The sequence below is a fragment of the Ictalurus furcatus genome, chromosome 11 (genome assembly GCF_023375685.1).
Source record: "Ictalurus furcatus strain D&B chromosome 11, Billie_1.0, whole genome shotgun sequence".
NCBI classification, from domain to species: Eukaryota; Metazoa; Chordata; class Actinopteri; order Siluriformes; family Ictaluridae; genus Ictalurus; species Ictalurus furcatus.
Genome location: NC_071265.1, coordinates 4,315,001 through 4,327,919, shown reverse-complemented (window position 1 = coordinate 4,327,919; position 12,919 = coordinate 4,315,001). Strand labels below are relative to the sequence as shown.

Sequence of the window (12,919 nt, the reverse complement as noted above, 5' to 3'; positions counted from 1 at the left end):
TATATGACCATGCAGAAGTAGCACACACACGTGTACACACACACACACACACACACACACACACACACACACACACACACACACACCACGTTCACCCATGCATAGGCATTCCCAACATTGATCTCCGTCCAGCCAAGCGCACCTTTCATTAGCCCTAAAGGGTCACGTGGACAGCCGTTAGAGAAAGCAGGAAGTGTTTCGGCGCTGGAGGGACAGGGACAGACGTACAGCGTGGACTGAAAGCCACACACGATGCAGTTTGAAGTTCAGGAAGACGTGTATGGAAATGAGCTTAAAATCAAACAAAAAAAAAAAAAACCAGGAAACGCCCTTACAGGCAACGAATAAAAGAAAGCAGGAGGAAATAAAAGCTAAAGAAGCAGGATGGACAACAATCATCATAGACCGTACGAATGACCAAGCAACAGACCACTCCATTAGAGGCCACCGTGCAACGTCAGGTGGGTGTTGAAAGGGGCGGGGCTTTAGGCTCCATTTTTAATCGAGGTGGGCGGAGCTTTAAGGCTTGTGTGCTGGTTCATGATATTAGGATCTCGTGTTGAGTTTAAATGGATGTTTGAGGGTTTTTTTACGTGTCATCCATTCACATTAAGGGTACTCGGGGGTACTCGGGGGGTACTTTAACCCGCGTAGGATCACTTCACACAGGTGTATGGGGTATCTCACTGGGGTCATTCAAGTGTGCGCTTTAAGCCTCGTGTGTTTAGTTCAGGTGGATGTTGGGTTCATTTACGGCGACATCGCCGGAATGCGAGTGGGCGTGGCCTCGTCCTGGAGTGGCCCAGCGGGCGGAGTGGCAGGTGCAAGGTGACAGGTGGGTCTGTACCTGGCTTTCAATCTCTCCTGTCAGTAACCTGTTGGTTAAATCTTTCTGTTCTTTGTCTGCCGCGGCGAACCGAACGTTTACCAGCTGCAGCCCGCGCGCGCAGTTAGACAGACAGGAAGACAGGAGACAAGACAAGTGCAAAGGGTTAAAAACGTTATAAAAAGTCACGAGGTCAGAGGTTACGGCACGAAGCACTGCCTTAAGCATTCCGTTCCTAGGGAGAGAAAAGACATGCACGCCGAGTAAGCAGACTGTTGTTCGAGAGCGTGTGCACGCGATATAGAGGATCTACAGAGAGAGGAGAGAGAATATAACACGCTATATATCTACAAAGACAGATTAATATGATGATACTGATTAACCTCTCAGTCACGCACAGGGAAATACAGCGTGGGTTTGAAACACCGAGCGCACTCACAAACGTTCACACGACACACACGAGGAGCGTGTGAACTGGAGTAAGGGGATTAGTCTCTAAGCAGCTGAACTCTCAGGTTTCTAACGCTAGATGGATGAAGAATAAAGAGCAGCGAAGGGAAACGGTGTAATATTTGGTGCTGATCTCGGAGTGCGTGAGCCGAGCGCATGATAAACAATAATACACCTGTTTCATAGTTCTACAGTGAACCCAACACTGCAGACACTTCCGGGGCTCGGAGGGTTCTGTAGGAGTTCTGAGTTCTGAATTTTCATTTTGGGGTTTTCTTTATATTCTGAGTAAGGGTTTCTGGGTTCTGAATTCTGAGTTTGGGTTTCTAGGTTCTGAATTCTGAGTTTGGGTTTCTAGGTTCTGAATTCTGAGTTTGGGTTTCTGGGTTCTGAGTTCGGGTTTCTGGGTTCTGAATTCTGAGTTTGGGTTTCTAGGTTCTGAATTCTGAGTTTGGGTTTCTGGGTTCTGAATTCTGAGTTTGGGTTTCTAGGTTCTGAATTCTGAGTTTGGGTTTCTGGGTTCTGAGTTCGGGTTTCTGGGTTCTGAATTCTGAGTTTGGGTTTCTGGGTTCTGAATTCTGAGTTTGGGTTTCTGGGTTCTGAGTACGGGTTTCTGGGTTCTGAATTCTACGTTTGGGTTTCTGGGTTCTGAATTCTGAGTTTGGGTTTCTGGGTTCTGAATTCTGAGTTCTGGTTTATGTGTTCGGGTTTCTGAGTTCAGGTTTCTGGATTCTGAGTTTGGGTTTCTAGGTTCTGAATTCTGAGTTTGGGTTTCTGGGTTCTGAGTTTGGGTTTCTGGGTTCTGAATTCGGAGTACGGGTTTCTGGGTTCTGGATTCTGAGTTTGGGTTTCTGGGTTCTGAATTCTGAGTTTGGGTTTCTGGGCTCCAAGTATGGGTTTCTGTGTTCTGAATTCTGAGTTTGGGTTTCTGGGATCTGAGTACGGGTTTCTGGGATCTGAGTACGGGTTTCTGCGTTCTGAATTCTGAGTACGGGTTTCTGGGTTCTGAGTTCTGAGTACGGGTTTCTGGGTTCTGGATTCTGAGTACGGGTTTCTGGGTTCTGAGTTCTGAGTACGGGTTTCTGGGTTCTGAATTCTGAGTACGGGTTTCTGGGTTCTGGATTCTGAGTACGGGTTTCTGCGTTCTGAATTCTGAGTACGGGTTTCTGGGTTCTGAGTACGGGTTTCTGGGTTCTGATTTCTGAGTTTGGGTTTCTAGGTTCTGAATTCTGAGTTTGGGTTTCTGGGTTCTGAGTTCGGGTTTCTGGGTTCTGAATTCTGAGTTTGGGTTTCTGGGTTCTGAATTCTGAGTTTGGGTTTCTGGGTTCTGAGTTCGGGTTTCTGGGTTCTGAATTCTGAGTTTGGGTTTCTGGGTTCTGAATTCTGAGTTTGGGTTTCTGGGTTCTGAGTACGGGTTTCTGGGTTCTGAATTCTACGTTTGGGTTTCTGGGTTCTGAATTCTGAGTTTGGGTTTCTGGGTTCTGAATTCTGAGTTCTGGTTTATGTGTTCGGGTTTCTGAGTTCAGGTTTCTGGGTTCTGAGTTTGGGTTTCTGGGTTCTGAATTCTACGTTTGGGTTTCTGGGTTCTGGATTCTGAGTTTGGGTTTCTAGGTTCTGAATTCTGAGTTTGGGTTTCTGGGTTCTGAGTACGGGTTTCTGGGTTCTGAATTCGGAGTACGGGTTTCTGGGTTCTGGATTCTGAGTTTGGGTTTCTGGGTTCTGAATTCTGAGTTTGGGTTTCTGGGTTCTGAGTACGGGTTTCTGGGTTCTGAATTCGGAGTACGGGTTTCTGGGTTCTGGATTCTGAGTTTGGGTTTCTGGGTTCTGAATTCTGAGTTTGGGTTTCTGGGCTCCAAGTACGGGTTTCTGTGTTCTGAATTCTGAGTTTGGGTTTCTGGGATCTGAGTACGGGTTTCTGCGTTCTGAATTCTGAGTACGGGTTTCTGCGTTCTGAATTCTGAGTACGGGTTTCTGGGTTCTGAGTTCTGAGTACGGGTTTCTGGGTTCTGGATTCTGAGTACGGGTTTCTGGGTTCTGAGTTCTGAGTACGGGTTTCTGGGTTCTGAGTTCTGAGTACGGGTTTCTGGGTTCTGGATTCTGAGTACGGGTTTCTGGGTTCTGAGTTCTGAGTACGGGTTTCTGGGTTCTGAATTCTGAGTACGGGTTTCTGGGTTCTGGATTCTGAGTACGGGTTTCTGGGTTCTGAGTTCTGAGTACGGGTTTCTGGGTTCTAGATTCTGAGTACGGGTTTCTGCGTTCTGAATTCTGAGTACGGGTTTCTGGGTTCTGAGTACGGGTTTCTGGGTTCTGATTTCTGAGTTTGGGTTTGGTTCTGAATACATGATCATACAAGTTCTGAATTCAGGATTCTGTACGAGGTGTGAGTTGGGTTCTTACCTTGCTGTTCTGTAAGAGGCGAGTAAGGTGCTCAAAACAGTTGCTGTTGAGGAAGATGGCCTGAAGAACGGGCCGGTCAGAACACTCAAACATGTCCTGTATTGTGTCTGATAGACAGATAGAGAGAGAGAGAGAGAGAGAGAATGAACAGATGATGAAGGCATTCGGATGAAGGTGAGCAATAATAAACTGACGACAGCCCTGAGTAGCACACTTTTCCCCGTTCCACTCACCGAGCATGTTCACCTGCAGCGCCACCAACCGGCTCTCCCAGTGGTGGGAACGGGGCGAGGTCGGGTGACCTTTGACCCCAGCTGTGTTAGGGTCGTAGTTGAGCAGTTTGAAGTAGCTGTCGAGCACGGTGCTGATCTCCACCTGTCTCTGATCAGAGCTGCTGGCCAGCAGGCTGTGCACCACCTCCCTCAGACAGCACAGAGTGAGCACCGCCTTCCGGTCTGGGGCGGCTCCGTCCCAATCCTCCCCCTCCTCACCTTCCCCTATGCACTCGCCAGCACCCAATACACCCAACAACACCTCCATGGTGGCAGGGGAGATGGCCAGGAGAGCGTTACGCTGTGGGGGAAAACAGTGATAGCTGTCTTAGCTGTTTAGGAATTTATTAAAGTCACATTTTCATGGTTATGAGACTCCCGGAGCAACAAGGCAACAGGAAGTAAATAGAAGACCACTCGCTAGATACCAACATAGAGTGGTTTGAGCAACACGAAGGGCAGAGAAAAATCACTGCTGCGTTAAATACATAGTACTGATTATTACTGTCGATGATGCCGAAGTGCAAAAGTAAACATCCCCACCTGTCCACCGGCAACTATGGATCCAAACAGGTGGAGGAGACAACACTTCAGACTGTCCTTCAGATGCTCACTCTCCTGAAAACACTCTGAACACACACACACACACACACACACACACACACACGTAATCAGTTACTGGGGCCTCGTGTTATCTATGCAAAGAAAAACCTGCAGTTAGATGTGCCCTCTGGAGCTGCACTTGTTCACTCAATGGCCTCTGTGTGTGTCTCAGCTGATAGACAGAAGGGCAGGACAGTTATTTTACACACACACACACACACACACACACACACACAGAGGCTGCTTTGTGCAAGGGCTGACATGTTATCAGCAGCTCAGTGCAGCTCACAAATTGGGTGCACAAAGAACAGATTCATCCAGAGAGAGAGAGAGAGAGGGAGAGGGAGAGAGAGGGAGAGAAAGAGGGAGAGGGACAGACAGACAACTATTCTGTTACTTGTTCATTGTACTTGTGTAGTACAATTTGTTCTAATTGGCTGAGAGCAGTACAGTGTGTTCTAATTGGCTGAGAACAATCAGACTGTTGGCATATGACAGTGATGGTGTGAGGTGGCGTATGATGGCGTGTGGTTGTGTGAGGAGGTGTTTGATGGCATATGACTGTTTGACGGTATGAGGTGGCGTATGATTGTGTTTGACGGTGTGTGGTGGTGTTTGATGGTATGAGGTGGCGTATGATTGTGTTTGACGGTATGAGGTGGCGTATGATTGTGTTTGATGGTATGAGGTGGCGTATGATTGTGTTTGACAGTGTGAGGTGGCGTATGATTGTGTTTGATGGTATGAGGTGGCGTATGATTGTGTTTGACGGTGTGTGGTGGTGTTTGATGGTATGAGGTGGCGTATGATTGTGTTTGATGGTGTGAGGTGGCGTATGATTGTGTTTGATGGTGTGTGGTGGTGTTTGATGGTATGAGGTGGCGTATGATTGTGTTTGATGGTATGAGGTGGCGTATGATTGTGTTTGATGGTGTGTGGTGGTGTTTGATGGTATGAGGTGGCGTATGATTGTGTTTGATGGTGTGTGGTGGTGTTTGATGGTATGAGGTGGCGTATGATTGTGTTTGATGGTGTGAGGTGGCGTATGATTGTGTTTGATGGTGTGTGGTGGTGTTTGATGGTATGAGGTGGCGTATGATTGTGTTTGATGGTATGAGGTGGTGTATGATTGTGTTTGATGGTATGAGGTGGCGTATGATTGTGTTTGACGGTGTGAGGTGGTGTATGATTGTGTTTGACGGTGTGTGGTGGTGTTTGATGGTATGAGGTGGCGTATGATTGTGTTTGATGGTATGAGGAGGCGTATGATTGTGTTTGATGGTATGAGGTGGCGTATGATTGTGTTTGATGGTGTGTGGTGGTGTTTGATGGTATGAGGTGGCGTATGATTGTGTTTGACGGTGTGAGGTGGTGTATGATTGTGTTTGACGATATGAGGTGGCGTATGATTGTGTTTGACGGTGTGTGGTGGTGTTTGATGGTATGAGGTGGCGTATGATTGTGTTTGACGGTGTGAGGTGGCATATGATTGTGTTTGACGGTATGAGGTGGCGTATGATTGTGTTTGATGGTATGTGGTGGTGTTTGATGGTATGAGGTGGCGTATGATTGTGTTTGATGGTGTGAGGTGGCGTATGATTGTGTTTGATGGTATGAGGTGGCGTATGATTGTGTTTGATGGTGTGTGGTGGTGTTTGATGGTATGAGGTGGCGTATGATTGTGTTTGACGGTATGAGGTGGCGTATGATTGTGTTTGATGGTATGAGGTGGCATATGATTGTGTTTGATGGTGTGAGGTGGCGTATGATTGTGTTTGACGGTATGAGGTGGCGTATGATTGTGTTTGATGGTGTGTGGTGGTGTTTGATGGTATGAGGTGGCGTATGATTGTGTTTGATGGTGTGAGGTGGCGTATGATTGTGTTTGATGGTATGAGGTGGCGTATGATTGTGTTTGATGGTATGAGGTGGCATATGATTGTGTTTGACGGTGTGTGGTGGTGTTTGATGGTATGAGGTGGCGTATGATTGTGTTTGACGGTATGAGGTGGCGTATGATTGTGTTTGATGGTGTGTGGTGGTGTTTGATGGTATGAGGTGGCGTATGATTGTGTTTGATGGTATGAGGTGGCGTATGATTGTGTTTGATGGTGTGAGGTGGCGTATGATTGTGTTTGATGGTGTGTGGTGGTGTTTGATGGTATGAGGTGGTGTATGATTGTGTTTGATGGTATGAGGTGGCGTATGATTGTGTTTGATGGTGTGTGGTGGTGTTTGATGGTATGAGGTGGCGTATGATTGTGTTTGATGGTGTGAGGTGGCGTATGATTGTGTTTGATGGTGTGTGGTGGTGTTTGATGGTATGAGGTGGTGTATGATTGTGTTTGATGGTATGAGGTGGCGTATGATTGTGTTTGATGGTGTGAGGTGGCGTATGATTGTGTTTGATGGTGTGAGGTGGCGTATGATTGTGTTTGATGGTGTGTGGTGGTGTTTGATGGTATGAGGTGGCATATGATTGTGTTTGATGGTATGAGGTGGCATATGATTGTGTTTGACGGTGTGTGGTGGTGTTTGATGGTATGAGGTGGCGTATGATTGTGTTTGACGGTATGAGGTGGCGTATGATTGTGTTTGATGGTGTGTGGTGGTGTTTGATGGTATGAGGTGGCGTATGATTGTGTTTGATGGTATGAGGTGGCGTATGATTGTGTTTGATGGTGTGAGGTGGCGTATGATTGTGTTTGATGGTGTGTGGTGGTGTTTGATGGTATGAGGTGGTGTATGATTGTGTTTGATGGTATGAGGTGGCGTATGATTGTGTTTGATGGTATGAGGTGGCGTATGATTGTGTTTGATGGTGTGTGGTGGTGTTTGATGGTATGAGGTGGCGTATGATTGTGTTTGATGGTGTGTGGTGGTGTTTGATGGTATGAGGTGGCGTATGATTGTGTTTGATGGTGTGTGGTGGTGTTTGATGGTATGAGGTGGCGTATGATTGTGTTTGATGGTGTGAGGTGGCGTATGATTGTGTTTGATGGTGTGTGGTGGTGTTTGATGGTATGAGGTGGTGTATGATTGTGTTTGATGGTATGAGGTGGCGTATGATTGTGTTTGATGGTGTGAGGTGGCGTATGATTGTGTTTGATGGTGTGAGGTGGCGTATGATTGTGTTTGATGGTGTGTGGTGGTGTTTGATGGTATGAGGTGGCGTATGATTGTGTTTGATGGTGTGTGGTGGTGTTTGATGGTATGAGGTGGCGTATGATTGTGTTTGACGGTGTGAGGTGGCGTATGATTGTGTTTGATGGTGTGTGGTGGTGTTTGATGGTATGAGGTGGTGTATGATTGTGTTTGACGGTGTGAGGTGGCGTATGATTGTGTTTGATGGTGTGTGGTGGTGTTTGTGCTGAAATGTGTTACTCACGGTAAAAAAAGGGAACAAACTCGACGGTTAGAGGAGCCGCTTTAAACTTCTGTCTGCTCTTCTCCACGGTGCTGATCTGCTGCCTACACACACACACACACACACACACACACACACACACAGTATTATATGACAATCAACAACTTACTGTTCCAATATTATTATTGAAATGAACATTAAATTAGTCAGTATGATGTCATCAGTGTGACACGCCAGATTATTTAAACCAAATGAGATTAGCAGGGCCACCAATCAGACTTCAGAAAGACGTCATTCACGTCTTTTGTCTTGGCCCCAAACATGTCAGGTGTGGCTAATCAGCTTAATCTGTCTGTCTGTGTGTGTGTGCGCGCGTGTGTGTGTGTGCGTCTCAGATTACAGAGATGTTGGGGATCGATTAGCAGAATAACAAAGCACAGGTGTGTTGAATTAGCGTGAAGCACTACAGCGTACACTGTAATACAGGGAACACCTGTGCCGCAGGACGGTCGGTAAACATGTGGGTTTCCGTGTTTGTGGAAAAATATAACCGCTCGTGCTGGCTCCTATAAGAGCCCAGAGCAGTGAGGGATCATGGGAGATGTGAGTCAACATTGTGGCCTTTCAACATGAAGTGAGGAAACACTCGTACCTTACCCTGGATTTGAGAAATGTACCGTAATTTCAGTTCTCATTCTACTGTACTCAAGCGGTGCACACAAATTATAAACAAGGCAGTACAGTATGACATCACTAATCAAAACACAGGCCTAAACACCTGATTGGTGGTTTTTTTGTCACACAATGTGTGTGTGTGTGTGTGTGTGTGTGTGTGTTTTCTACAGTGATACCCTCCATTCACACTGGTTTATCTGTCTTTAAGTTTTGATTTTGATGAATGTTAGTGTGATGGAGTTTAATGGAAAATGCTTGTATCTGATGGAGTTTAGTGGAGAATGATTGCATCTGATGGAGTTTAATGGAGAATGCTGGTGTCTGATGGAGTTTAGTGGAGAATGCTGGTGTCTGATGGAGTGTAGTGGAGAATGCTTGTATGTGATGGAGTTTAATGGAGAATACTGGGGTCTGATGGAGTTTAGTGGAGAATGCTGGTGTCTGATGGAGTGTAGTGGAGAATGCTTGTATCTGATGGAGTTTAATGGAGAATACTGGGGTCTGATGGAGTTTAATGGAGAATGCTGGTGTCTGATGGTGTTTAATGGAAAATGGTGGTGTCTGATGGAGTTTAGTGGAGAATGCTGGTGTCTGATGGAGTTTAGTGGAGAATGCTGGTGTCTGATGGAGTTTAATGGAGAATGCTGGTGTCTGATGGAGTTTAGTGGAGAATGATTGCATCTGATGGAGTTTAGTGGAGAATGCTGGTGTCTGATGAAGTTTAGTGGAGAATGCTGGTGTCTGATGGTGTTTAGTGGAGAATGCTGGTGTCTGATGGAGTTTAATGGAGAATGCTGGTGTCTGATGGTGTTTAGTGGAGAATTCTGGTGTCTGATGGTGTTTAGTGGAGAATTCTGGTGTCTGATGGAGTTTAATGGAGAATGCTGGTGTCTGATGGAGTTTAATGGAGATTGCTGGTGTCTGATGGAGTTTAGTGGAGAATGCTGGTGTCTGATGGAGTTTAGTGGAGAATTCTGGTGTCTGATGGAGTTTAATGGAGAATGCTGGTGTCTGATACAGTCTGGTGAAGAATGTATATATACCCCTGTATGCGGTGTCTCCAGTTGTGGTATGGATCATACAGACTCTCGCAGAAAGCCAGCGCGTGTCGCACAAACTCCTCAGCCTGCGTCTGATCCGCCAGCTCTTTCTCTTTAGTCTTACTCTTCAGCTGCAGAGAGACAGACAGGTTCATACAGTAACATTAACGCTCCTTTTCAGGGATACGCTTTGCTTGGAAAGACAGACAGACAGAAAGAGAAAGAAAGAGAGAGAGAAACCTGCTGGATGTAGAGCGTCGTCAGGGTGATGATTTGATTGATGTAGGAGCAGGTGCCGATTTCCTCCACATTAGACAGGTTCCTGTCAGAGACATCAGACACATCAGACATCACACACACACACACACACACACATTGTGTCAGGTCGTTCGTGCGTGTGTGTGTGTGTGCGCGTGTGTCATGCAGATGGCTGCAGGGTGACAGGCCATTAGTTCCAGCACACAGACTCATTTTCGTGCCATGATCATAATTCACACACACAGACACAGCTGAAGTAGTGTGAGTATTTGTGGAGAAGACTGTGTGTGTGTGTGTGTGTGTGTGTGTGTGTGTGTGTGTGTGTGTGTGTCTGTTATGGTGAGGTAATGGAACATTTCTGGCTTTCTAAATATTCAAGGAAAAATAGACAATTTCTTGGACACAAAAATGACGTGTGTGTGTGTGTGTGTGTGTGTGTGTGTGTGTGTGTGTACTGCTATATTCATGAGAACCAAATGAATAACATTACTGTTATTATATGTAATTCTGTAAATAATTTAGATAATGTTCATTCATGACATGACAAGGGTATAAATATGAGGTAACACACAGGCCAAATTCCCTTAGTCATGTCATATATATATATATATATATATATATATATATATACACACACACACACACCATACCAATATAGCTGTGATGTGCAGTGAAATGTTTTTGAGCTTCACAAAATGGGGCGTGTCTATAAGAAAATAGCACAAGCATTGAAAACGCCCATTTCCACCATCAGGACAATAATTAAGAAGTTCCAGTCAACTGGAAATGTTATGATTCAACCTGGAATTGGACGCGTGTCTGTATTGTCTCAACGCACTGTGAAGAGGACGGTTCGAGTGGACAAAAAATCTCCAAGGATCACAGCTGGAGAATTGCAGACGTTAGTTGCGTCTTGGGGTCAGAACGTCTCCAAAACTACAATCTGAAGTCACCTACATCAGCACAAGTTGTTTGGAAGGGTTTCAAGAAAAAAGCCTCTACTCCCATCCAAAAACAAACTCGAGCGTCTTCAGTTTGCCAGACACTACTGGAACTTCAAATGGGATCGGGTTCTATGGTCAGATGAAACCAAAACAGAGCTTTTTGTAATAAACACCAGAGGTGGTTTTGGCTCACAGAGAGGTAGCTGTATGGAAAAGTACCTCATGCCCACGGTTAAATATGGTGGAGGATCTTTAATGTTTTGTTAGGATACATGGCATCATGGACTCTATCAAATATCAACAGATATTAAATGAAAACCTGACTGCCTCTGACAGAAAGCTTCAAATGGGCCGTGGTTGGATCTTCCAGCGGGACAATGATCCAAAACATCATCAACATCACCACAAAAATGGTTTACTGACCACAAAATCAAGCTCCTGCCATGACCATCCCAGTCCCCTGACCTGAACCCCATACAAAACCTGTGTGGTGAACTGAAGAGGAGAGTCCACCAGTGTGGACCTCGAAATGTGAAGGATCTGAAGACGTTCTGTATGGAGGAACGCTCTCAGATCCCTCACCATGTATTCTCCAACCTCATCAGGCGTTATAGGAGAAGACTCAGAGCGGTTATCTTGTCAAAGGGAGGTAACACAAAGTATTGACTAAAAGGGTGCCAATAACTGTTGCACACCTATGTTTAACAAAGATATATACTTTGTATAAACCTGTCTTTTGTTTGCAATTGTTTGATATCCATGAGAGCGGAGTATTTTTGTGAATGTTTTTGAACAAAAGATCAAACGATTAAACAATAAAGACAAATTTCACAGCTTTCTTTGCTCATATTTACCAAGGGTGCCAATATTAGTGGAGGGAACTGTAAACACTAAGTCTATATACTAAGTGTGTGTGTGTGTGTGTGTGTGTGTGTGTGTGTGTGTGTGTGTGTCCTCACGGCAGGTTTGTGAAAGGTGGAAAGCACCTGCGACTCCAGCACATATGAATACAAAGCAAAAGCAGTACTCTCTGACTTCAGATCACATTCACTTGGTACTGAGGCATGCTGGGAAACCATCCACCATCCACAATACAGTGCACCAACAGAGTGAGAAGTCTCAATATAAACGTCTCCTAACAGAAAACATGACCATAAACAACTAACATTAAAAATAAGATAAAAGAATAAACATCAGTGTATATGGAGCGTCCATCCAAGTCCTCGTGCACGCTGTTACTACAGAACGTATTCGAACGAGCGCATTGATACAAACCTGTGATTTACAGCCTAAACATCCAGCCTGACCTTTCCCGCTTCCGACCTTCTAACGTGACACACTATTATTATTACGTATGCTTATGATAATAATAATGATGATGATGATGTGAATGTAAGACATAAGCCACAAAGGACAGGAAGTGTAAATGTCACAGCCTTTAAGCCGACCTTTGGAGTGAAGGTCAGGCTGGTTTGGTGCTGCTGTAGCGTGACGTATGCTTCACCCACCGACGCGGAGAGTGTGTAACGTGAGCCGAAGCGAAGTCGTTACAGACAGAAGTGCCAGAACGAAACAGATGTTTGATCATTCTAATCAGGTTCAGGATGGTTTACTCCATGGCTAACAGGAAGTAAACATCTGGTGTGAACCTTCTCTCAAAAGGTGTAAGAGTTCTCGCCTGGTTTTCCATTGAAGCTAAGCAGGGTTGAGTCTGGCCAGTACCTGGATGGGAGAAAACTAAGGTTGCTGCTGGAAGTGGTATTAGTGAGGCCAGCAGGGGGCGCTCACCCTGTGAGCTGTGTGGGCCCCAGTTTAGTGATGGGGGACACTACAGTAAAAACAGCACGGTCTTTCGGATGAGACGTTAAACCAAGGTCCTGACTCCCTGTGGTCGTTATAAATCCCAGGACCCTTCTGGTAAAAGAGTAGGGGTGTAACCCCAGGGTCCTGGTGAAATCCCCCCATTGGCCCTTCTCCATCACGGCCCCCTAATAATCCCCATCTTCTTATATAAATGTAACTGTAACTAACTACAGTCGCACAAAAGAGTTTTGCACGCTCTTTCACAGTGATGTCTGTTGGTAAAT

The 12,919-nt window shown here is 45.6% G+C and overlaps 1 protein-coding gene across 3 annotated transcripts in view; it reads right to left on the bottom strand.

Moving 5' to 3' along the window:
• Positions 1-12,919, bottom strand: part of nbeal1 (neurobeachin-like 1) — an 87,521-nt gene that overhangs the window by 40,155 nt on the left and 34,447 nt on the right. For 2 of the 3 annotated variants that reach the window (XM_053637118.1, XM_053637116.1), the window contains 7 exons: positions 9,871-9,952; positions 9,634-9,761; positions 7,937-8,019; positions 4,489-4,574; positions 3,907-4,246; positions 3,674-3,780; positions 848-931 (listed from right to left, as the gene is read on the bottom strand). In XM_053637118.1, coding sequence (XP_053493093.1) covers positions 848-931; positions 3,674-3,780; positions 3,907-4,246; positions 4,489-4,574; positions 7,937-8,019; positions 9,634-9,761; positions 9,871-9,952 — 910 coding nt within the window. The remainder of the gene's footprint in view (positions 1-847; positions 932-3,673; positions 3,781-3,906; positions 4,247-4,488; positions 4,575-7,936; positions 8,020-9,633; positions 9,762-9,870; positions 9,953-12,919) is intronic. The other variant, XM_053637119.1, reaches the window with a different exon arrangement.